This window comes from Nannobrachium achirus (assembly GCF_963921795.1).
Source record: "Nannobrachium achirus genome assembly, chromosome: 6".
Classification (NCBI taxonomy): Eukaryota; Metazoa; Chordata; class Actinopteri; order Myctophiformes; family Myctophidae; genus Nannobrachium; species Nannobrachium achirus.
The window spans coordinates 40,900,286-40,927,539 of record NC_137815.1 but is presented as its reverse complement, the minus strand read 5'-3'; the positions used below and the strand labels follow the sequence as shown (position 1 = coordinate 40,927,539).

General features: G+C 44.1%; 1 protein-coding gene across 1 annotated transcript in view; it reads right to left on the bottom strand.

The window, feature by feature from the left end:
* The window catches only part of kif5ab (kinesin family member 5A, b), a gene marked incomplete at both ends in the record, with an annotated part of 141,425 nt that overhangs the window by 83,978 nt on the left and 30,193 nt on the right, over positions 1–27,254 (bottom strand). The window contains 2 exons of the mRNA XM_080728227.1: positions 385–458; positions 12,701–12,788. Of these exons, the coding sequence (XP_080584353.1) occupies positions 385–458; positions 12,701–12,788 (162 nt within the window). The remainder of the gene's footprint in view (positions 1–384; positions 459–12,700; positions 12,789–27,254) is intronic.

Sequence of the window (27,254 nt, the reverse complement as noted above, 5' to 3'; positions counted from 1 at the left end):
AATACTGAAAACATTACATGAGGGGAGAGGGAAAATAGCCACTTTGACAAGAGGTACGAATACAGATGAGGGTGTTAAAAAAGGCGACAGATGAACAGCTTGCCTTTAAAGAACGAGAGATTATTTTCCTGGAAAGGCTTTTGAGGATAATGGGGAGGAGGTGTATTAAGAAGATGGATTCTAGTGCTGTAAAACTAAGGAGTGGAAGGAGCAGATACAGAGAAATGGTGTGTGTGTGTGTGTGTGTGTGTGTGTGCGTGCGTGCGTGCGTGCGTGCGTGCGTGCGTGCGTGCGTGCGTGCGTGCGTGCGTGCGTGTGCGCGTGTGTGTGTGTGTGTGGTCTGTAGTGTGGGCGTTTCTTTTGATGAACACAGCAGGAATGTACCTCCATGGTGTGCGTCTTTCCAGAGGCGGTTTGTCCATAAGCGAAGATGGTGCCATTGTATCCTCCCAGTACATCTATGGTAGAAAGAAAGAAAGAAAGAAAGAAAGAAAGAAAGAAAGAAAGAAAGAAAGCATAAATCATATTGCTTTGCATAGATATAAAAATTGTGTGAGGGTTGCTTTTTATGAGTTCAAAGTTAGTATTAGTTTCATTAAGATGTAGGAGCGGTTAGCACCGATCAAAAATACATTTAAAGCATAATATAAGGAAGAAAATCCAAGGATATGTTGCCTTAAAAACTTGTTTTAACGGAAGTAGATGACAGAGTCCTCACCACAACTATAACAACAACAACAATAACAGTCAGAAAGGATATCGTTTGGATCGCTTTCAGAGCCAAGTTATAAACCAGTGGTTCTCAATCTTTTCAGGCTGCGACCCCCAAAATCCTCAAATTGTCACTTTAGAACGTACATGGGCAACTGGCGGCCCGGGGGCCACATGCGGCCCCCACCTTCACTTAATGTGGCCCGCTGGTTAATACCGGAATACTGATATATTATTGATTTCAGCTGTTAAAATTCCAACCATGACCTGCTTTAATTCCGTCAGTCTATATTAGTAGCTTACTGACTAGTATAGTAGTATTACTACTATACTAGTAGTTAAAGTTATACCATGTAACTTTTTTTATAAAACAAATCTTAAAATTGTCCTAACTGTTAAATCGCTAAAGTTTTAGAACCCCCACTCTGTTATTTTCAGCTTCTGAAGCCTTCTCTTTATATGTTTTCTATGAGTTGTGAGGGGGGGAGAATTTCCCAGCAAAATGATGTCATCTCCCACATGATACACTACCGGCCAATCACAGCGCCGATCATACACCACCGGCCAATCACAGCGAGTCTTGCTGTCTCTAAAGGAAGTAGCTTCCCTCAGCAACTGTGTTTACATTGGTGAAGGAATCTTGCTTGCTACTCCCTCAATCCTGGTCTAAAAATGATGGGAGACGGCTCTACGGAATCGTATCGGCGAGGCGGAGGTGCTCGCGACGGCCGCGGGGGTCCGCGGACCCGGCGACTCCGGCCGAAAAAAGCAATACCGCTACTGACCACTAGTTGAGCAGCTTCCACAGTACAGCTTTAAGTGAAGGTGGGGGCCGCATGTGGCAACCAATAGGTCCATATATGGGAATGCCGACACGCAACGTGTCTCAGTATCTTTCCCCTTCTGTCACACACACAGAACTGCTTGGCCCCCTATTCATGCTTCACATGACGTTGTAACAGTTTTTTGCCTCGCTAACGATTGCTGTAGTCTTTGTCACCAAACGGGCCGAGTGGTCCGCCTCGCTGGGGGCGTCAAAAACATTGCCTAAACCTAACTTAAAACATTTAATAACTTGCGATGGGTATTAGATGATAAATTAACAGTGCGATGAGAGCAATTCGATCCCGAGACGCGGTGCGACGCGTTGTGAGCTTGTAGATCGGCTATTTTCAAATAGCCACGTTATAAAATAGGGCTAAAGTGGTTTATTTATGTTTTATAATGTATATATGCAAAGTAACTAGTAACTAAAGTTTAGTTTAAAGTACAATATTTGGATTTGAGATGTAGTGGAGTAGAAGTAAAAGTAATGGAAATTGGAAATACTCAAGTAAAGTACAAATACTTCAAAAGTGTACTTAAGTACAGTACTTGAGTAAATGTACTTAGTTATTTTACACCATTGCACAAAAGGGACACAGATAGATGGGTACAACAGGTAGTTTGAAGCAGAGGTGCGCGCACGACTCCAAGTCGTCTCAACAGTATTCAACTTCTTACCGGGTGCACGGTCGGGAAACGTAACTTCACAAGAAGATTCTCAAAGAGAACACCAGCACTCACGGAACAGTCCTCTTAAAATTTATTTTTTTATGTCCAATGTAGGTATTTGTTGCGACCGTCAGGTCGCAGTTACTACCAAAACCTCCACCGGCTGTCTGTCAGTCTGTCCGTCAGTCTGTCCGTCAGTCTGTCCGTCAGTCTGTCAGTCTGTCCGTCACGTCACACTTTTCCCCAACTCATATCTCCGCCACCGTTGCCCCAATCCATGCCAAACTTTGCACACTCACTCCTTGCCTGCCAATCCCCAACCTCCACCCTACCAGGGACCCCCGGAGCTCCAGGGACCCCCTTCCGCCGCCGCCAAAAAGTGCAAAAATTACCAAATGACCACCCAAACGGGGCTGTTCACGGGGAATTCCCGGGGACCACCGACTCCTGGTGCTCCAGCATGGATGCCCCTAGTGGAGGACCCCCGCCACTGCAGCGCACATAAAATGCCGTAAATCGGGCTAGGAGCGACCAGGAGAGCCGGGGCCGGTAACCACGCGTCCGCCTCGGCGGCGCCAAGAGAGCCGTCAACATGAATCTGTCCCATATAGCGCCACCATCAGGCCCATTTTTTCAAACACATTTTTGGACACTGCTCCTACAGATTTTGCCCTAAAATCACGCAAATCGGTACACGTCTACACTCATGTCATCAACATGGATCTGTCCCATATAGCGCCACCATCTAGCCGATTTTTTCAAACACATTTTTGGACACTGCTCCTACACATTTTGTGCTAAAATCACGCTGCGACCTGACGGTCGCTTATCTCCTGATTAGGGAGTCTTACTGGTATTTAGGTTCATAGAGTCAACATGAATATATAACTAAATGTGTTTGAAATTAACTCAAAATGTTACATTTCAGGATTCCAATAAAAAAATATCAAAAAATAATTCAGGATTCCAATTCAAAAGAAGCAAAAAATAGCCGATCTACAAGCTCAAAAACGCATCACAGCGCGATGCGTTTTGCTTGTAGATCTGCTATTTTTGCTTCTTTTGTATGAGATACTAGAATGACAAAGTAGGACGTAGCAATATGCAATGTGGCCCTCTGGAGTGAAGGTGGAAATATAGTGGCCCTCGCCATCATCAAATTTGCCCACCCCTGCTTTAGAAGATACCCTCTCTATACACTTAAACATTATGTTGGTTTGTTTACTATTGAGTGAGAAAACAATGTTGCACATTAAGTTAATCAATTGGGGACCCCCCCAAAATAAGTCAGGGACCCCCCTGGGGGTCCCGACCCACAGGTTGAGAACCACTGTTATAAACGATAGAAACATGGACAGTAATGTTCTCCATGTGGGCTCTGAGGCTCTGACACAGCTGGACTGCACAGCCACTGTTTACAGAACCTTATCGTTCATCAGTGTGGATGGATGCTCTATTGCTCACATTATTGTTATACGGTATTTATAATTATCGTGTGTGTGTGTGTGTGTGTGTGTGTGTGTGTGTGTGTGTGTGTGTGTGTGTGTGTGTGTGTGTGTGCGTGCGTGCGTGCGTGCGTGCGTGCGTGCGTGTGGTGTGGTGTAAATGGCCCTTAAAGCCTAGTTGATACTATGCAAGACAAGCTTTGGTTGATGGCACATAGCTCTGGGCATTATACTCAACTAGAGGTTCTAGAATTCGGGCCGCTACACTCAGTACACAGCCCTCACAGACACCTACCGTACGTTATGCCAATCTAACCCATATGTCTGAGTCATAGTGTCTGGGTTCTTTCAGAGTACCAGGCTGTTGTAAGAAGATTCTCAAAGAGAACACCAGCACTCACGGAACAGTCCTCTTATATTAAGGCACTTTTAATTTTACGTTTAGGTTGGCATGGTATGCTGCAGAGCAGCCAGCAACAACGAACGCGTTTCGGCGTTTTATGCCTTCATCAGCGCTGATACAACAAAACGCCGAAACGCGTTCGTTGTTGCTGGCCAGGCGCGGATTAACCATTGGACTAACCTGTGCTTAAGCGCCAGGGCCCGCCGCCTGGAAGGCCCTGTGTAAATCAAAATAAAAAAAATATATATATTCTTTTTCGCATCGTTATATCTATGAAGACGTCTATGGTGAGTCACAGTGAAGAAGCCGTTATGTACGCACACTCTCTCTCTCATAATGGTTCATGCTCTCTCTCTCTCCCCCTGCTATGCTGCGCTATGCAGAGAGAGGCAATACGATACGAATCGATGAATGCGAGAGCGCACTTTCGCATGTGTAGTCCTCCCGCATACCCTGCCAACATTAATGTAAAATAAAAAGTGCCTTAAGAGGACTGTTCCGTGAGTGCTGGTGTTCTCTTTGAGAATCTTCTTGTGAAGTTTCGTTTCCCGACCGTGCACCCGGTAAGAAGTTGAATACTGTTGAGACGACTTGGAGTCGTGCGCGCACCTCTGCTTCAAACTACCTGTTGTACCCATCTATCTGTGTCCCTTTTGTGCAATGGTGTAAAGTAACTAAGTACATTTACTCAAGTATTGTACTTAAGTACACTTTTGAAGTATTTGTACTTTACTTGAGTATTTCCAATTTCCAATACTTTTACTTCTACTCCACTACATCTCAAATCCAAATATTGTACTTTTACTCCACTACAATTATTTGAAAACTTTACTAGTTACTTTATAATATTATAAAACATGTATACAGTAAACCACTTTAGCCCTATTTTATAACGTGGCTATTTGAAAATAGCCGATCTACAAGCTCACAACGCGTCGCACCGCGTCTCGGGATCGAATTGCTCTCATCGCACTGTTAATTTATCTTCTAATACCCATCGAAAGTTATTAAATGTTTTAGGTTTGGTTTAGGCAATGTTTTTGACGCCCCCAGCGAGGCGGACCACTCGGCCCGTTTGGTGACAAAGACTATAGCTGTCGTTAGCGAGGCAAAAAACTGTTACAACGTCATGTGAAGCATGAATAGGGGGCCAAGCAGTTCTGCGTGCGTGACAAAAGGGGGAAACCCTGAAGATACTGAGACACGTCGCGTTCCCATATGGACCTATTGGTTGGATCGGCGGTTCTGGACAACTGGATATCAATATATGCCCGACTTGCCCGTATTGATAGTTATTGTGTACGGTGCAAATGGCCCTTAAAGCCTAGTTCATACTGTGTAAGACAGGCTAGGCTCGTGGTTGACGGCTCATAGCTGTAGGCATTTACAGTATATCATACTCAACATATCGACTCACTGACAAGCATTGTGTCCATGGCAACGGTGTCAGACGCTAGACATTTCAGGAGGTATGAAGGCCAAGAGCCTGCTCTGCTCGTGCCCACAGCCAAGGGTGTCGCACCAAATTCTGGGCCCTGGGTACAAGGGTTCACTGCGGGGCCCCCATGAATGTTCTTCATAGGGGGAGGGGGTTTAAACCATTTAGACTAGGAACGCATTATTTTGTGTAGAGCATTTGTGTAGATATACAAGCTCACAGTGCGGCACCGAGTAGTGCTGCGCTGCGCTAAATCGTGATTATTTTGGTCAGTGGTGCTAAAACCTTTTCATGTGAAGGACCCCCAAAATTATATGTATTTGGCCACGGACCCCCACCTTAAAATATTTAGTTCCAACTTCCAGGGACCCCCCAGAAGCAAAATTTGAGTTACAAATGTTCACTTAAAAATACATTTATTCAAAGATTTGCACACATTTTTACGACTTTTCAAAAATAGCAGATCTACAAGCTCGCAGCGCAGCACTCGGTGCCACGCTGTGAGCTTGTATATCTGCTATTTTTCAATAGCTAAAGGCCCTTTTTCAATAGCTAAAGGCCCTCCACCTTGGGAGTTACTCCATGTAGTAACTCCCAAAGTCCCACTTCCCCCCCCCCCCTTGTGACGCCCCTTCCCACAGCCTGTGAGATGTTAAATTATATCAATGAGGCAAGAAATGAGGCTCATGGGGCTTGTTTTGTCTTACACGTTATAAATGAGGTTTAGCAGTCCCTAGAGTCTGTGTTGTCTCCTTACACCAAAGATGTAATTGCCCGATGGGCGGCGCTAGTTGAAAACAAATGGTGTTCACCAGAATCCAAAGTCTTCATCCTGCAATGTGCTTATTAGATTTTAAGATAATCTTACATGAAAAATAAACATTTGGGCCTGAAGGTGGTGCTAGAGGAAAGGTCATGGGGTCACACAAATAGTGATGATAGGAGTCATCTTCCAGGGAGCATGAATACGCTCATCCAGTTTAATGGCATGATTTTGAGATATATCTTGTGTGAAAGTAGAAAGCTTGCCCTAAGGGTGCTGCTAGATTAGAGAGGACATGAACCAAAATCAATAGGGGTCATCCTCAGAGAAGCATGAATGTGCAAAGGAAATTCTATGGCAATCCAGACAGCAGTTTTCAGATATATCAGGGACCATTTAGAACCAAAGTACTGGTGGACGACTGGACGTACTTAGACACGGACCGACAGAGCCCCACTGATAGCGTAGTTTTTTCTTCTTTTCTTTTTGAGCGGTGGTAGACCGCTCCATAGCATGGCCGTGTGTGTATCCGTGTATGTATCCGTGTATCCGTGTATGTATGTATGTATGTGTGTGTATGTAGCCTGAACTACCACTCAGTGACCAGAGAGGGTGCTCTTGAGTCTAGTCTGAGCATCAACTGCAATATTCTCTCTCTCTCTCTCTCTCTCACACACACACACGCACACACACACGCACGCACACACACACACACACACACACACACACACACACACACACACACACACACACACACACACACACACACAACCACCGCTCAGTTCACACGGGTGTGATTTTTTAACTCTATATGCTTAAAACCATGTTTATTATTTTTGGGTGTCCTTTCTATTTAAAATATAGTGCATGACAAATACTGAATGAAGAACAGACAGTGATACATGAGAATGATACAGTACTGTAGACAGGAATCCAGCAGCCCAGCAAGCAAACCAGACAGAACCAGACTGACAAACACAAACGTTTTCAGGCCAAGGACCCCTTAGTTGAGAGAGAGATGAAGCAGGGACCCCTACAATCCGTTCATAGATTCCATATAGTTTCATTGTTTGACAGCACGATCATTAGTGTATTTTGGATTCATGTCAATTTGTGTTTTCAGATATTTAACCACTTGAACCATCCATACTTAATAAACCTGACCTTTCACTCTGTACTTAGTCTGGTCTTTTTCCTCTCTACACTTTGCCAAAAATGGCACAAGGCGCTACGAGGCGTTGTGAGCTTGTAGATCTGCTATTTTTGGCTAAAGTTCTCAGAATATGGACATAGGGTTCAAGTGGTTAACATAAAAAAGGAGGAAAAAGGCTTCTATCACAAAAAGATTTGGAGGACCCCCTGTAGTAATGCTAAGGACCCCCTATGAGTCCCGGACCCCCTGTTGAAGACCCCTGCCTTAGACACTATATAGTTTTTATGAGAACCCTCTCCTCTCACTCCAGTCTCCACTCCTGTGAATTTATCAACCCCCAACATCACTTCTAAATGTCAAACACATGAAAATACACATCAGATGATATCAGGTTAAAAGATGGGATGCCGCAGGTGAGCCAAACTGAGAGCATAACGGCTGTCAGCCAGAGCCATGTGGCGCCCTTTCCCAAATCCCACTCCCTCCCCTTTCCATATAGCTTCTCTTCTCTTCTCTAATCTACCCATCCTTCTGTTTCAGGACTCGGCTCGGCGCCGCCTTCAGAAAGCCATCCCGGTCATGCTCAGGTTGAAACGAGCCGTGACATAAATATGCAACACACGTCGAAGAACAGAGGGGGAAGGAAATGAAGACAGGAGAAGATAGGGAGATCAGCAGATGACAAAGTTCACGATAACAAAAAGAGTGTGTGTGTGTGTGTGTGTGTGTGTGTGTGTGTGTGTGTGCGTGTGTGTGTGCATGTGTGCGTGTGTGTGCGCGCGCGTGTGTGTGTGTGTGTGTGTGTGTGTGTGTGCATGTGTGCGTGTGCGTGCGCGCGTGTGTGTGTGTTTGCGTGCGTGTGTGTGTGTGTGTGTGCGTGTGCGTGTGTGTGTGTGTGTGACAAAGGACAGATGGACAGAGACAGACAGACAGACACACAGACAGACGGGTCAAGACAGAGAGACAGAGGATTTTCAACCTGGACACTTATCTTTTAAGAGCAGCCGACCTGAGTGAGTCTTTGCTCACCCTGTTATTCCCCGTTTTCTGTATTTGAAACTGTCAGGTTGGAAGTGGTCAAGCTGGCACAATAATCTTTGGAAATGAATTTGAATTTAAATGAACAATTAACAAAAAAGAAACCCTTTTTCTTTTTTCTTTTTTTGTAATTTTCCTCTCATTTCCAATTGGTTGTTCTGGGCTGGCACCCCATAGCGGTCCCACTGGGGGCCATGGCACCCACTTTTAAAACCTGCGTTACATAACATTCATTTGACTAAGAAGTCACAGGAGATTGAAAACTCTTTTACAAATGAGACCTTCCACTCTCTTTGAACCTAGCATGAAACGAAGACAGCTATTAAAGGATGGTGGAAAGGAAACGTCGGTGGAGAGAAAAAGAAGGGGGGGGGGGGTGATCTGTGAAAGAAAGATGCTCTCTCCAGGGAATTGATTTGATCTCCGCTTCCAAGAAACGCCTGTGCATGCGAAATTAGCGTGCATCTTATGTTAGCGTGCATCTGATGCCTATAGCATCATTTGACTACATCATGTTCTGGTAAGCAGGGGTGGAGCACCAAATTCTGGGCCCTGGGTACAAGGATTCACTGCGGGGCCCCCATGAGGTTTAACTATTTTATTTTTATTTTTTTTAAACCTATGTTTCTATGTCAGTGGTGCTCAAACCATTTCATGTGAAGGACCCCCAAAATGATATCTATTTGGCCACGGACCCCCATCTCAAAATATTTAGTTCCGAGGACCCCCCAGAAGCTACATTTGAGTAACAAATGTTCGCTTAAAAAATACATAGGCCTATATTCAAAGATTTGCACACATTTTCACGACTTTTCAAAAATAGCAGATCTACAAGCTCGCAACGTGGCACTCGGTGCCGGGCTGCGAGCTTGTATATCTGCTATTTTTCAATAGCTAAAGTATAAAATAATTAGGGCCCCTCCACCTTGGGCCCTGGTAACTCAGTCCCACTTTTCCCTCCCTTGTGGCGCCCCTGCTGGTAAGTGTTTGCTCATACAAACACTTACCAGACAAGGTATAATGCATGTACAAGGGAGCGCTAATGCCTGCAAAGGGAGGTCAAACCAAGAAAGAGAGAGAGAGAGAGAGAGAGAGAGAGAGAGAGAGAGAGAGAGAGAGAGAGAGAGAGAGAGAGAGAGAGAGGTGGAGCTTTGTCAGGTAAATCGATACTGTAGGTTTGAGCGTTATCAAGGTATTGACCAGCATATAGAAATCCTGAAGGTATACGATCTGTCAGTTCTGTGAAAAATACAGACATGGAATCATGAAAATATTGCCAACATAACTTTATCTTAAGATGTCCTCTTCCAACTACAGCAGCAGTTTATTAGCCACATCCCCACATGATATAGTAACCTGCCAGTCTGCTATTATCTATTCCAGGATTTCCCAAAGTGGGTGCCGTGGCACCCTAGGGTGCCGTGATGCCAGTCTAGGGGTGCCTCAGAATAGTTTGATAACATTTGGAACTAGAAATACTGTTCCTTCGAAACAGTGTGGGCTCGATTCCAACCCAACAAATAGGATACTTTAAGGTACTGTAAGGTACAGTACCTTACAGTATTGTACTGTACCTTACTATACTGTACTGCACCTTACTGTACTGTACTGTACTGTACTGTACTGTACTGTACTGTAACTTACTGTACTTTACTGTACTCTACTGTACTGTACTTTACTGTATTCTACTGTAACTTACTGTACTTTACTGTACTCTACTGTACCTTACTGTACTGTACTCTACTGTACCTTACTGTACTGTACTGTACCTTACTGTACTATACTATACTGTACTCTACTGTACCGTACTGTACCTTACTGTACTGTACTCTACTGTACCTTACTATACTGTACTTTACTGTACTCTACTGTACTTTACTGTACTCCACTGTACCTTACTGTACTTTATTCTACTTTACTGTACTTTATTGTACTTTACTGTACTCTACTGTACCTTACTGTACTGTATTGTACTTTACTGTACCTTACTGTACTGTACTCTACTGTACCTTTCTGTACTGTACCTTTCTGTACCTTACTGTACTTTACTGTACTCTACTGAACCTTACTGTACTTTTACTGTACTCTACTGAACCTTACTGTACTGTACATATTCTATGTGTTCTAGATCTACATTTTTGATTCTGTGTTTGGGAACCAGCAACTGTCAAATGGACTCCAACTGTAGTGGACTGAACCTTACTGTACTGTACATATTCTATGTGTTCTAGATCTACATTTTTGATTCTGTGTTTGGGAACCAGCAACTGTCAAATGGACTCCAACTGTAGTGGAGTATATTGAGTGCATATACTGTAGGCTAACAATCCCAGATCACATCTGTCCTCCACTATGTCTATAACCAAGGCGTTCTTCTATGTGGCCACTCCAGACTGAGGAGTGGAGCATGGCTTTTATTGTGTTTGTGGATCTGACTTGGAAATGCATTGGTTTTGATATCTCCCTGACAACCAACAACAACCACTAATATGGCTGACTGTCCCTGCGGGCTCTAGGATATATGGCTATGGGATTTACATCCCATCGCCCGGACTTGATTCTTGATCACAGCTGTGTAATCAGTAGAGTGGAGAGGGACATTTATTTATAGTTTTAACTATAACTATAGTTTTATACATCACACAGCTTAGACATTTGGATCAAATCAGAGAGCAGACCTGTGTGAACGCAATGATATAGATAGCATATCTGAAGTGTGAACACTGCAGCCACAGCGCCTTAACATAAACATGGGTCTATTATCCTTCTCTCCACTCTGTCCCCACTCACTAAATGCATTGGGTGCTTAAAGTTAAACATTTTTATTTTTTTATATTTATACTACAAAACATTTCAAAACCAAAAGTACAAGCACACGTGTCCTCAGTAAGCTGAACACATAAAAATTTGAATGGTGTTGAAAGGTGTAAGCGTTTAAGAGATGAAGCGCGCCAAAGTTTTGAGGAGATACTGACTGACTGACTGACTGACTGATAGATAAATAATGAAGATAACATACGTGTGCTCGCCTTCCAGGCGAGCCCACAATTAATCAATATCACTACATCAATATCACTTCACTATGCATAGTAAAACAGACCTGATTTGCACTGTACTTGATGAGTTCTTTTTCCCATCTACCGCCAACTCTCTTCACCAAAAATAGCAGATCTACAAGCTCACAACGCGTCACAACGCGCCACAACGCGTCACAACGCTTCACAACGTGGCGCGTTGTGCGCTTGTAGATCGGCTATTTTTGGTGAACCTTCCCCCCAGAATAGGGATACTGGGGTTCAAGTGGTTTAACGTCAAATATAAAGTTATTTTCAGCCAGTACTGATGGAAACGGATATTTCTCCATGACATACATAGCCTACTGTATCTCAAGTGGAAAGATGTGCATATTTAAGTCGCGTAATATGATTTAAGATTCTAATAATTCACAGTGTAATTCACGGGTGCCGGGGATGAAAAAGTTATTTACAAGGGTGCCCTGAGTCAAAAAAGTTTGAAAACCCCTGATCTATTCTACACTGATGTGTCGGCATCCACATGGCATCGTGCCCTTCAATAATGTGTGCTAAATCTATGGAAGAAGGACGCTTATTTCCGATCTGGCCATTATTCTATTATCCATACATATTTAAACCCAGCCAGGCTAATTGCATATTCACAGCATTGTAGGCTAGAGTCTAGCCTGTCAATAGGCTAGACAATGTCATACATGGTTTAATTACTTTTTATGGTTTGGTTTCTCAGCCTTTGTCTGGATCAGGGTAGGGATACACAATCATTAAAATCTTAGTGTTTTGCTAATTATGTGGGGTCCCACTTGCAGTATCCTCACGGCCCACCAATGTGGCCCAGGCCCACAGGTTAAGAATCACTGATAAAGCATATACCCCATATATTGTATGTCAGGAAGGTAAATGTGATAGCGCCTGAGCCTAATCGCTGCAGCAGATAAGAGGAAGCTTGGGCAGGCGGATTCTGAGGCCTATCAGCTGTCAGTTGAGTTCACACACACACACACACACACACACACACACACACACACACACACACACACACACACACACACACACACACATGGTGAGACGTGTGTGTGTGTGTGTGTGTGTGTGTGTGTGTGTGTGTGTGTGTGTGTGTGTGTGTGTGTGTGTGTGTGTGTGTGTGTGTGTGTGTGTGTGTGTGTGTGTGTGTGTGTGTGTGTGTCATGGTGGCCACGCATCCCATGCCAGCTCTGACTCACCTTTGACGATCTGCTTGGCACAGGTGTTGTAGACCTGCTCCTGGGTGGTGTTGGTAGGAAACACGTGGTCAAACACATATGATTTCCCCTGTGGAAAGAAAGAAACATGCTGTCAGCTGCATGAACAGCATAATACTGTACATCATTCATCGCCTGTCAGTATATGTCAACTTTTTATGTTTTTCATAAATCAATGCCCTACTTCGTCATTCTAGTGTCACACAAAAGTAGAAAAAAATGCTGATATGAAGCTCTACAACGTGACGCAACGTGTTCTGAGCTTGTAGATCAATAGTTTCTTAACCTTTTTTGAAATGAAAGACTGAAAGTGGGTAAGTCTGTACTGTATGTGGGTTTTAAACAATATTACACGAGAGATTATCACGGTAATTTGCATGCCAGCCTTGCTGCAGGAACGAGCCAAAGACGAGTTCCGTAGGCAGGGCTGAAGTGCAAATAACCGTGATAAGGCAGACCCTCGAGTGTAATTAGTGCTGTGTTCTACCTGAAACACGGGTATACGCCGTATGCTGTGAAGATTCTTTTTTTTTGCCCTTGTGTACCTTTCAAAGTAGCATATCTGATAGGCATTATGCACTGGGGTCTGCGCTGGCCACACGAATAGCCGCGGATCATAGATTATAGTATGCCCTCAAAAGAAAGTCTAGAACACACTACTGAGTGTAATATTGTGATTATACAACTGTTAAAACACTTCAACTTCATTTCATTATAATGAAATGAACTGCCGCGCTGCGAGCTTGTAGATCTGCTATTTTTGAAAAATGGTCGAAATGTGTGCTTTGAAGTCTTTGAAGGTTTTTTGAAAATGTTTCTATGTCAGTGGTGCTCAAACCTTTTCATGTGAAGGACCCCCAAAATGATATGTATTTGGCCACGAACCCCCATTTCAAAATATTCAGTTCCAGGGACCTCCCAGAAGCAAAATTTGAGTTCCAAATGTTTGCTTCAAAAATACATATATTCAAAGATTTGCACACATTTTCACGACTTTTCTAAAATAGCAGATCTACTACAAGCTTGCAGCACATCTGCTATTTTTCAATAGCTAAAGTATAACATAATTAAGGCCCCTCCACCTTGGGCCCTGGTAACTCAGTCCCACTTTTCCCCCCCTTGTGACGCACCTGAACACAAGGTGTCAGTGCGTGACTGTGCGTCGGTGCGTGTCTGTGTGTTTACGTGTCTGAATTTATATGTCTATTTTACTTTTATAGGTATAGACGATGCTCCATAAAGTCAAACTGCAAGGTGTTTATTGACTTCAGACTTAATGAATGCAACTAGAATACGTCAAATAAACAACACAATGACCAACATGAACTCGCACACTTCATGGCTATGTGTGTGTGTGTGTGTGTGTGTGAGTGTGTGTGTGTGTGTGTGTGTGTGTGTGTGTGTGTGTGTGTGTGTGTGTGTGTGTGTGTGTGTGTGTGTGTGTGTGTGTGTGTGTGTGTGTGTGTGCGTGCGTGTGTGCGTGAATATGTGCCTTTGTCTATCAGTCATTATTAAGTGTATTTTTATGGGTGGGAGGTTTAATGCCTCGACTGTGTCTGTGTTTATTGACTTTAAGCGTCATTAACACAACCAAAACATAACAGGTCAAATAAATGGATTGTCTCCATTAGATGAAGTAATGGAACACATCAATATCTGACATGTCACTCTTATCTGCATGCATTGGATCTGTAGAACAGCAACAGTATGCCATTTTAAGTGTGTGTGCATGAGTGTGTGTGCATGTATGTGTGCATGTTTGCGTGTGCGTGTGCGTGTGTGTGTGTGTGTGTGTGTGTGTGTGTGTGTGTGTGTGTGTGTGTGTGTGTGTGTGTGTGTGTGTGTGCGCACGCGTGCGTGCCTGTGATCCAGAGCCCTCTATTCGAGAGTCGCACCATCTCCGTTCACTCCATGGGGCCAGGTCTTCTACATACACGTCTATTGGCGAACAGTGACAAAGCGTGAACCAGAAGTTTACAGAATACATTGGAGTCTATAATGGAAAAGTGACATATCGGGTTACATGAACCACCACTGTTTCTGACCCCGCATTGGCAGAACTCTCTAATACAGGAGTTTTCAAAGAGGGTGACGGGGAACCCTGGGGTGCCGCGACGGCAGTCCAGGGGTGCCGCGAGATCATTTGATTGTATTTGGAATTTATTTGAACACTTAAAAAATATTTAGCATCATTTTAAACTTGAAGTACAAAGTTATTTTCAGTCAGTTCCTACCAAAATGGCTATTATCTTAACGTTTTCCTTACAACATAATCACTAAAATATCGCCACTGTCGGGCAGAAACCTTGTATCTCCAAGTTTCAAATGTGTACGTCTTTTGGTAAAGCAAAGCCCTGCTTCATCATACAAGACTGTCGCACAAAACTAGTGAAAACAGCCGATCTACTGTTTTCACTAGTTTAGTACATTTCATAGATGATAAATACAAAATGAACGGTTTTGGACATACAAGGTTTCCACCCGACAAAGTCGATATGCTATAAATATAAGGTGCTGGGAGTGATGTAGGGGTGCCTCGGATTAAAAAAACATTTATGGGGTGCCCTGAGACAAAAAGGTTTGGGAACCCCTGCTCTAATACAAGGCTCTGGTGTGATTACATTTACACTGTATCAGTGAACGGCTGCATTAGTGGGTGTTTGCACGCATTTCTGCATGCATGTGCCCGTGTCATTCTGCATGCGTCCGGCATGTGCCTGTCAGCGCGAGTTTCCTTGTCTGTTGACTTGAATGATGCTGAAGTGCAGTGACGCTCACTCTCCCCCATGTTGTCCCCAGGGAACGGAGATCACATCACAGGCGACTCCATTAGTGGCACCCCAGGCAAGGACGGCAGCGGAGGCGGAAGTAAACGAGTGGAGAGTGGAGAGAATGTGCACGTTGTAAAAGAAAATATATGAGGTGGAACTGATGCTGCATGGGCGGCGACAAGGGCCGCTGGGGTATGCTTCTGTCAGTGTGTGTGTGTGTGTGTGTGTGTGTGTGTGTGTGTGTGTGTGTGTGTGTGTGTGTGTGTGTGTGTGTGTGTGTGTGTGTGTGCATGGGTGGGTGGGTGTGTGTGTACTGTACATGCGTGACCATGAGAAATAACATAAAAAAGAGAGAGAAAGTGTCCTCCAGAAGTGTGTTATTTTTGCCCTGAAACGGTTTTCTTTTTGTCGTTGCAAATATCTATCAATCATCCAGTGAACCTGCCTGCCAGGGTCATTCAGCCATCCATCCACTTAATCACACATTACATCAGGCCCAGACAACACCCATTCCAGCCAGGCATGCAATTAAGCATCCAAGCTGGTTTCATACTTTTCTTGGCTCTCGAGGGACCGTTGCTCTTATCTTTCCTCAACTTTTATTGCACAAATCCAAGCTTTTAAGGCTTTAGAAGCCTAAAAGGCCTGATGAATAGGCCTACTTTGCCATATGGCTGTGTCCCTCGACAGAAAATGTGTGTATTCAGAAATATACCATTAACCACATATTCCCTATTAATGCATTCATTAACCTTCATCGTACGGCCACGTCGCCCACCAAAGTATGTAAGTAAAACAAACTATACAGCAAATTAGGCTTTTAAGGAACTACCCAGCCTGTTGTCTAGACAACTACTAAATTATTTACCCAGATTTAATTCTCCCAGGCAGCCAGCTGGTAAGATATTAGGTAGGGTCTGGAGCTGTTGACAAAGATGGAGAGACTGCCGGTCTGTATAATATCCATAATAAAACACAGTGTGGTTTACCTAGTCCTCCCCCTAGGCTGTTGGGGTGCACACACTGCCTGACCTGTGAATGACTGAAGATTTTATGTGCATATGTCTTTCTTTGTAAGGCAGAACAGAAACTGGCACTGACAGTCTACCACCTAATGTGATATTGACGCATCTGGCATGCTTTAATTGCACCCAGCGTGATTCAGTTTCCACCTCCTCAAATCAGATTTTGTTTGTCTCCTAATTTTTGGGAGTTACATTTGCGTGAACATTGGGAGGCATGCAGGCTTTGCTGATTTCAGTGACACTGTTTCAATTTGAGACCAATCTCTCACTTTATTCACAACAATTACACTTTTTTTTGGGGTATCCTTTAGGTGTCAGCCAGGATTAAGACCTAGGCTGTGACCAAGTATTATGTTAAAAAAGAATTACTTCCCAGGGCTGGGCAATAACTTTAGATCAATATTAAGATTATTTAGTTGGATCGGCGGTTGTCCAAAGCCTCCGTGCAGCAACAGATCTCACTCTCCATATGTTGAGATCCATTGCTGATCCATTGCGTGTGTGCATGTCAGTGTGTACTACAGTATCTGATGATGTCAAGACTATGACGTCATACTGATGACATCAGGGATCTCAGTATGTGAGCATAAAAGGGACACAGACAAGAAAGCTTTTTATAGTTCAGTATCAAGTTTCTCAGTAAGTTGTTTTCAGGAAAGCAGTAAAGGAATAAATATAGATAATAAACAGACAAAGAGGTACGGAGACGACGGTCACGGTAGTAATGGCGCCACAGAGCTTTAACTGTACAGAATGTTCTTATGCTTTTACTTCTAAGGTATACCTCTTTAAGCACTTGAAGAGGAGCCACGACCGTGTTTACGGCAAAATGCTAAAGAATGGACAGATCCACGACTGGAGCCACGAAGATCCCCACTGCCAACGGTTGAAGAATGGTCTGGTCCCCTCAGCCCAAAGGTTGAATGCACTGGTCCCCTCAGCCCAAAGGTTGAGGGATGGATCTGTCCCCTCAGAAGCCTGTCAGCAAATATCCAGCTCCATAATAACCAGACAGACATGCAGAGACACAAATGGACCACCTTACGACAGGAACAAGACCACAAATGAACCCGCTTATGACAGGGACCGTGCCACAAATGAACCTGCTTATGACAGGGACCATGCCACAAATGAACCACCTCATGACAGGGACCAGGCCACAAATGAATCATCTCATAACAGGGACCAGGCCACAAATGAACCACCTCATAACAGGGACCAAGCCACAAATGAACCACCTTATAACAGGGACCAAGCCACAAATGAACTACCTCGTGACAGGGACCAGACCTTTAACCATACCTCCGGAGCCTCTACTCCTGTAAACACCCCGACAGAGGGGCCAACAGACCTATCCAGACTGATGGCTGCCAGCAGCAGCGAGAGCGAGCGCTTCACAACATTCTTGAATTGGATGTATACAAGCAACACTGAATTGAATAACAAAATGCAGGAGAATAATGCTAAGATAGCAAATATGGAGAAGGAGATAGGCCAGCTAAAAGCTGAAAATGGTGAGCTACGCCTGGTGGTGAGTAAGTACGAATGCACACCTCGTTGGGATAAGAGGGCCTTAAGACCAGTCAAGGACAACAGGCCACTGACAGCTATCACTAAGCTACTGCCGGGAGCTATCAATTGATTGATTGTTTGAAGTTTGATTTGATACTTTTGAGCGGTGCTCCTGAAAGGAGCTAGGTGGCCATAGCTGAATGGTTAGTGAGCCTGCCTAGGTCTCCAGAGGTCCTGGAGGACCCAGGTACGATTTCAGCAATATGTCGAAGTGTCCCTGAGCAAGTCACAGAACCCCTAACCACTCCCCCACCCACACTCCTCTGTGGGCAGCACTCAGCTCGGTTAAGCTCACTTCACACTATGTATGATTTTTTGAGTGGTGGTAAACCGCTCCATAGAGTGGCTGTGCGTGTGTCTGTAGCCTTTTTCCTCCGCGTTTTGCCATAGCAAAACGTGTGTGTAGCATAGCCTGTCCTAGACTCAAATCCTAGTTTGAAGATGCAAGCACGACCACCGCTCACTTCACATTGGGTGTGATTTTTTTTATTAACAAATTGCAAACAAGTACAATTGCGCAAGGAATGCAAACACAAAAATCCCTGAGGACATGTTTCCATTGTGGTCATATCTTACAATAAATGCACAGAGTAAGTATGTGTGTCTGCCTGTATGTGTGCGACTTCAAATTCGGCTCATGCGTTACATTGCAGATGACCCAAGGGAGACCCGACATCGAGTCGCATAGACGGTTGTCCAGAAGCGCCACAAAAGGCTCTGGCCGTGGCCCAAATGAGCCATGGCAACCCCAGAAAATTCCCAACAACTGCTATTTGAATACTTGGTCAGTCCGCTGAGTGCACAAGGACTTTCCAGAATAGCTCACCGCTCACTTATCACAGGTGCGATTTTTATTCTCCTGTTCTATCATGTGACACTGACTTTGTTAAATGTCGGAAATACACCAACGTGCCCAGCGCGCGCACCTGTCGTGTCTTTCCTTGCATATCTGCTGTACTTAAAGTGTGTGTTGACTGTGCAATGTGACATGTTGATGTATTGATTACCTGTTTCTGTACCTATAGCGTGAGCCACACTAGTCAGGGACCCACACGCCCAAAAGCTCAAGGAATAGGGGTGATACCTTGCCAGTCTTGCCATACTTTTTATTTCTGTTTTATCTATTAGTTTGGTCATTAAGGTCCACAGATTGACAGGCCTGCTCTGCCGGAAACATCGCGAAAAAAGGTTATGGCCATTTGTATATTCACTGTCCCATCGACTTCACTACAGAAAAGAAAAATATTTAAAAAAGAAAATAAATGTGCTTTAAGTAGCATGTGAGGGGTCAAACTAGGGGTTCTTCATGATTCTGAATCCATTGCAAGCATTTGTTTTGCATGAAAAACATTCCTAGCGCAAAATATCGGCCCCCCAAAACTGTGAAAAGTGAAGATTTTTTGATGACTCATCACTTTTTACAATTTTGGGGGGCCAAAATTTAGCCCAAGGAATGTTTTTCATGCAAAAAAAATGCTTGCAATGGATTCAGAATCATGAAGAACACCTAGTTTGACCCCTCACATGCTACTTAAAGCACATTTATTTGTTGTATTCTTTTCCTGTATAGTGAAGTCGATGGGACAGTGAATATACAATTGGCCATTGATTTATTACACTTTTTTTTAAGTCTAAGAAACAAGACAACAGAGCAACAGCTGACGTTGTTGATTCTCAGGCACTTTGTTCATAAAATGGAATAATCAAGTAATTAGCAACACCTGTATTCATTAGCTGCTGCTGTTGCTAATCAATCAAGGACTGAGAGAACATATCATCACTGTCGGGTGGAAACCTTGTATGTCCAAAAGACCTTTTCAGAAAATGGGGGAAAAGAACCAGTGTTCCAATGGAGTCATTATTATTTAGTCACAAGCTCTCGATACTTTTTATTGTTCAATGTGTATGGAACCCACAGAATTAACCACTTTAACTTTCACTTGGCCAAGTCCGCCATTGTGGCTTTAACCATTGGAATTGCATTACGGAACTATGGTGAAGTATTGTGGCCAAACAAGAGAATCGTGTGACATTGATCCCCTTCCCCTTTTCACTCATACTAGGTAGGGCATGACGTGTGTGTAGGCAGAAGAATAGCTGATCTACAAGCTCACAGAGTTGTGAGCTTGTAGTAGATCCGCTATTGTTGCTACCTTTGTGTGGCACTGTAGACTAATAGTATGACGAAGTAGGGCATTCATTTACAAAAAATCACACTTGTGTGAACTGAGCGGTGGAGGCTGCGCGCGTGTGTGCGTGCGTGCGTGCGTGCGTGTGTGTGTGTGTGTGTGTGTGTGTGTGTGTGTGTGTGAGTGTGAGTGTGCCTGGCCTGGCCTGAACAACAGCGCCCCTCCATGTGTGGTCAGAAAAGGTATTGCAGGCTACATACAGACATGCAGACAGACAGACAAACCCACACACACGGCCACGTATAGGAGACGGTGTGACCACCGCTCAAAAACTAAAAATGGAAATATGGAGATACAAGGTTTCTGCCCAACAGCAAAGACATGAAGGCATAATCATCAGACCCTGGCTGAAACCCTGGGGGTTTGTGAAATGATGACTGATTTATTATGACGCAGACGTTTGGATCGTCATCATTAAGCCTAAATCAAGAGTTAATGTCCTCTAGGGGAGACTCCTTCAAAAGCTGGTGATCCACTATTTGGGGTGCAACACTCTAAATAATCTACTTAATCGATTATATAAAAAAAAAAAATACAGATAATCGATTATTTTATAGAATAGTCAATTAATAATAGATCACTATTTGGGGCATTTCTCAAAACATAAAAAAAAAACCTTCTAAAGTAGTTAAAATAGCTCATCTAAGACCGAGATGCGCTGTGAGATGTGTAATATGACATGATGATGATTATATACATTTTCAGTACAGCTAATTATCCATTGCTCTGAAATGACACATCAATTCTAATAACTCAGTAAGGCAAGGGAGATAGAATAAAACAAATGGCTCAGGCTGGGGGAAATGTTGAATTTACTACAGCACGGTACACCTCCGTGGAAGGCTGGTGATTTAACTCGCTCGGGCTGTATTGGTGGAAACCACTGGAGCCCTGGAGTGATTTGTTGTGAATAAATTGTTTTCCAAGATCTTCAATAGGAGAAAGACTGTAAAGAATTTATTCATCCAGGCACTTCAAGTGATATTTATTGAGAAAGTCAGCCATGCAGCAAAGCACAAACAGTTTATTGTGGGGACACTTAAGCCCTACTGTACTTCAATGGACTGGGTCACCCAGGGCTCTATACTTGGTCCGCTCCCCTTTTTCCCCTCTACACCAGTGTTTCTCAACCTGTGGGCCGGGGCCCACTGGTGGGCCGCGAGGATATTGCAAGAGGGCCCCCATCTAAGATTTATATAATTGCAACCGTCAGGTCGCAAGTTACTATGAACACCTCCACTGGCTGTTTGTCAGTCCCTCCGTCAGTCAGTCTGTCTGTCTTTCCGTCACTTCACGTCACACTTTTGGCCTTATCTCTGGCACTGTTGCCCCTATCCATGCCAAACTTTGCACACACACTCCTTGGCTGGCAAACCACAACCTCCACCCCTGATTTCTCACATGCCCCTGTTCTAGCGCCACCATGAGGCTGCATGTATACATGCGACCTGACGGTCACTTAAATAATTACGTAAAAGAATGTTCTTTACAATATTGAAAAAAAATCGCACCTGTGCGAAGTGAACATGACCACTTAAGCTTTAATGTTATGTTCTCCGCTTTTGTTCAGTTCACTGATTATTCAGAATATTCTGCAGAACTACAAAGGCTAAGAGAGTCTATGGAGGAACTCTACCACAGCTTCTTTATGCATGAAATAATTGGCTCACCAAAGAGAGACACATAATGAACTGTCAAAGACAGCATGAGCATGATTGACTCCTGGGCTTTTTCACATTTATTATAATGCTGTGCGTGTCCCTGTGTGTGAGCATACAGTAAGTGTGTTTGTTTCCATTTGTCCTATCACATTTCTAACACTGTAATCACACCTGCATAAACAAACAGGTTCCTCATCACAACTGATTGATTTCAATGTGCCCCCTATTACCTCTCTATTTCTCTCTCACTCACACACACACACACACACACACGCATGCACACGCATGCATGCACACATGCACGCATGCGCACACACACAGACTCACAGACTCACACACACGCACGCACGCACGCACGCACGCACGCACGCACGCACGCACGCACGCACGCACGCACGCCACACACACACACACACACACACACACACACACACACACACACCGCGCAAGAGAGCACAAGAGCGCGCAAGAGAGAGAGGTGTGTATGTGTGTGTAATGGGGGGGCCTTAGATCCATGATATAGCCCAGGGGTCCGTGAACCCCTAGGGGTAGTAGCTGATACTGCAGGAGTTTCACAAAATTATGAGGAAAATTTGATAAAAAAATATATATATGAGTGGATAAAATACATTATTTACATTGTAGAATGTCAATGAAGTGTGAGACTGAGTCTAAAGTGAGAATGAGAGTCTCTTAACTATTCACTATACTGTATGTGTAACCTACCTTGTTAAACTGCAATTAATAAATGTATTCCAATTGAGCAAAACTTTACAGTAAATTATAGAGGAAGGTAGTTCAGTTGAACTCTTGAGACAGAAGGGGTTCAGTGCTCAGAAAATGTTGAGAGCCCCTGCAATGGTGTAAAGTAACTAAGTACATTTATTTAAGTACTGTACTTTTGAGGTATTTGTACTTTATTTGAATATTTCCAATTTCAAATATTTGTACTTCTACTCCACTAGATCTCAGAGGCAAATATTACTTTTAGTCCACTACAATTATTTGAACACTTTAGTTACTAGTTACTTTGTAGATTTAGATATTATTACAATAAAACATACATGATATATATTTTGGCAATTTGAAAATAGCCATCTACAAGCTCAGAGCATCGCGACGCATTGTGAGCTTGAAGATCGGCTATTTTCAATAAATGTTTTATACAATTGAAAACGGGAAAATGGGACATTCTGCATAATGAGTAATTTTACATACTTTAAGTACATTATCATGCCAATACCGTTGCACTTTTACTCAAGTACATTTTGAATTCAGGACTTGTAGGGTGCCCTCACACCAAAATACCTATGAGAGTGGAATCCGCGTTCCGCAATGCATTTCAATGATAAGGGTGCCCTCACACCAAAATACCTAGAGTGGAATCCGCCAATGCATTTCAATGAGAATGGAGCGTTTTTTGCAGAAATCCTCTACTGGCAAAAAAACGCTCCATTCTCATTGAAATGCACTGGCGGATTCCACTCCAGGTATTTTGGTGTGTGTGTGGGGGGCACCCTAAGGGTGCCCACACACACATTGAACAGAATGAGTAGCTTATCGTCGCTGTCAGGTGGAAACCTCATATGTCCAAAACTGCAACTTTTCATGAAATGGGAAAAAAGGAACCTGTGTTCCAAAGGAACCAATGTAGTTATATTTAGTCACAAGCTCTTGTTAATACTTGTCAGTGGTTAAATATTCATAAAACCCACAGACAGACATAACAACTTTCACATAAAAAATGTGGTTTCTTAGCAAAAGATAGCACACCTACAAGCTCTTGTAGAACGGCTATTTTCACTGCTTTTGCGTCAGACTATTGTAAGAAAATTGAATGTGATTAATTTACAGGGGAAAAAAACATACCTATTGGAAATTTGGAGATATGAGGTTTCTGCCAGACAGCAACGTTATATAAGGTGGATGAGAAGCCATTTGTTCCAGTGGCTCCTCTGTATGTGTGTACTAATCTATGCCTGTGCTAAATATGATAGTGCTAATGCACTACACAGCATCTAAGCCCTGCATTTGCATGTTTGTTTGGTACCTACACGTCCATCTGTCTGTGGGAAGCCTATTTATAGACAAGAGAGAGAGAGAGAAGACAACTAAAACAAAGGGAGAGTCTAGAAAAGGTGAGAGAAAATATGTGAGGAGTGAGATTAAAAAGGAGGCGAGGAGAACAAAAAAAAACAGGAAATCAACAAAGACGGAGAGAAAGAGAGAGAGATAGTGAGAGACAGAGAGAAGAATGACAAAGAAAGAGTGAGTTACAATCAACCGAAAATAAGGGAAAGAGCAGGAAGAAAACAAGGAGGAGAACAGAGAGACAAATCAAATATAGAAGACTGAGAGCAGGGACATGCTGGGCCCCTGATTCAGCCCGGGAAAAAGAGTTGGAGAGGCCCTCATTGCGCGCTATATAGAGATCTCTCTCTATAGCGCTGCTGCTACTCAAAGATTTGTGACAAAGTGACAAGCCAGTGGGCCAGTTACATGAGTTATATTTCGTCGTTGTTGGAAACCTTGTACGTCCAGTTTGTTTTGTATTTATCATTTTAAAAATGATTTAAACTAGTGAAAACAGACGATCTACAAGCACACAACGCCTCGCACCCTGAGGCGTTGTGTGCTTGTAGATCTGCTGTTTTCACTACTTTTGTGCGACGGCCTTGTATGATGAAGCAGGGCTTTGCTTTGCGGAAAAAAAAAATTTGAAAATTGGAGATACGAGGTTTCTGCCCGATAGTGACGATTTACGCTGTTGGCCTCCCAGCCCCCAAAGTGGAACAAAGGCCGACATTTTATGAATGAACCGGCCGTTCAGGAGTTGTTCCGCTTTTCCCAATGGCCAGCACGTCCCTGACTGAGAGAAGAAAATGAGAAAATGTGATAAAATGAAGAAAAAAAAATATATAGTATGAGAGACAGGAAGGGAAACAGAGAGAGAGAGAGAGAGAGAGAGAGAGAGAGAGAGAGAGAGAGAGAGAGAGAGAGAGAGAGAGGGTTTGATGCATTAGTTGAATTCTAATGGGGGTCTGCTGGTAGACAGGGACTCTGGGGAACAAAAAAGCTCTCCATTTGCCAGAGGGGTAGGCGAGACACACGTGCACACACACACACACACACACACACACACACACACACACACACACACACACACACACACACACACACACACACACACACACACACACACACACACACACACACACACACACACACACTCACGCACGCACGCACGCACGCACACACACACACACACACACACACACACACACACACACACACACACACACACACACACACACACACACGAGCAGAAAGCAACTCACACACATGCACTCACTCACTCACCCATTATCGCTCTCCCTCTCTCACGCACATTACGCTTGCACGCACACACACGCACACACGCACACACACAGTCTCACACATCACTCTCTCTCACACACACGGACGCACACATGCACGGACGCACGCACGCACACACACACACAGTCTCACACATCACTCTCTCTCACACACACGGACGCACACATGCACGGACGCACGCACGCACGCACGCACGCACACACACACACACACATAAAAAATGCACAGCATCCACTCATTGACCCCCTCTCTAACCCACACAGATGCACATGCAGAGGAGAAAGAGCAAGAGAGAGAGAGAGAGAGAGAGAGAGAGAGTCAGAGCAAGAGAGAAAAAGGTGTTACTCTGTAAAATTCTGCTACCTAATTCAACGTGAAAGCAGCAGGACTCCCTTCATCATGGGAGAATGACAGCTAAACATTCAGAGGTAGCGTTTGACAAGATGATGAGGAGATTATAGGGATGTATTTCTCCTCCTACATGTGGGTGCAGTCTGCATGCATACTGTGCATGCATGCATGCATGCAGGCTGATCACTGAGCTCTGTGGTCCCTTTACGTGTGGTGTATATTCTATGGGCTCAGACTGAGGGAGGATTGTCTCTGCTACCCTCCTGTCATTTCCCAGATGGATTAGAGGCATCCATCTCTCTCTCTCTCTCACACGCTTTCACAGTCTTTACTACGCCTCCTGTCCGTCTGTCTGTCTGTTTCTTTTGCTCTCAATACCTCTTTTCTCTGTATCTCTATTTCTGTATTTTCTATTTTCTCTCTCTGTTCATCTCTCTCTCTCTCTCTCTCTCTCTCTCTCACACACACACACACACACACACGCACACATGCTCACGCACCTGCGCACACACACACACACACACACACACACACACACACACACACACACACACACACACACACACACACACACACACACACACACACACACACACACATACACACACTCTCTCTCTCTCGTTCTGTTTCTCTCAGTATCTCTGTCATTCACTCACCTTTACCCTCTCTCTCAGGGCGGATTCACACTGCGGTCTCGAGACCGGTCTCGAGGCTACTTGGCAGATGTTTAAACCGGTTTTGACAGTGTGAAGCGTGCGGTCTTCCTCAGAAACGGATAGCCTCGAAACCACCTCAAGAGGTAGTCTCGAGACTGCATTGTGCGACCTCGAGACCGGTGAGCCGCAGTGTGAAGCAACCGGCCTCAAAAACGGTATTGATGTTGAACGTGACCTCATATAATGTCGACGAGTCAGCCGTCGGCACAAATAAACACTGGGTAACAGTTGTCGACATGGCCATGGGATCAGCGACTTCATCTCACAGAGAGATTGCTTGCTTGTAGGACTGTCTTCTAAAATTCGTTTATATGTTTTATATCACCAGTTAGCCTACTACTGTGGTGCGCTGGACTGGTGTCATGTACTTCCAATTGGGAGAAGTAGCAATTGGCGAACAGTTATTTATTGTCTCGCACCAGCGCACTGAGGCAGGGGTGAAAGTGAGACGGGACGGCCAGAACCGGCGCTCCGTTAAAACATTCGGAACACGGGACTGTAATCTAGGCTGACCTAGGATCAGATTCAGGTCCGTTATTAGCCGCGAGGCAGCGACATGAAGTATGGCTGTAACTGTGAGATGATGGTTATGCTGCTCTGGGATCAGATTTACAGCGGGAGGGGGGGGGGGGGGCTTGGTGCGTGCGTGCATGCATGCGTGTGCGCTGTCGCCCGTCGGGAAAGAAAAGCAGAAAGAGAAAGCACTAGCCTACAAGTTAAACCATGAACTGTTAAACCATGAAAACAAACCGAAAATGACTTACCGCTGTTGATAGAAAATAGCCTAAAAGTATTCCTTTATCCCTGACTTTTGTTTCGATGTTATAGATTCCTTGGCACTGCTTGTGCACTGCTGTGCCTGCTTGACGTGCC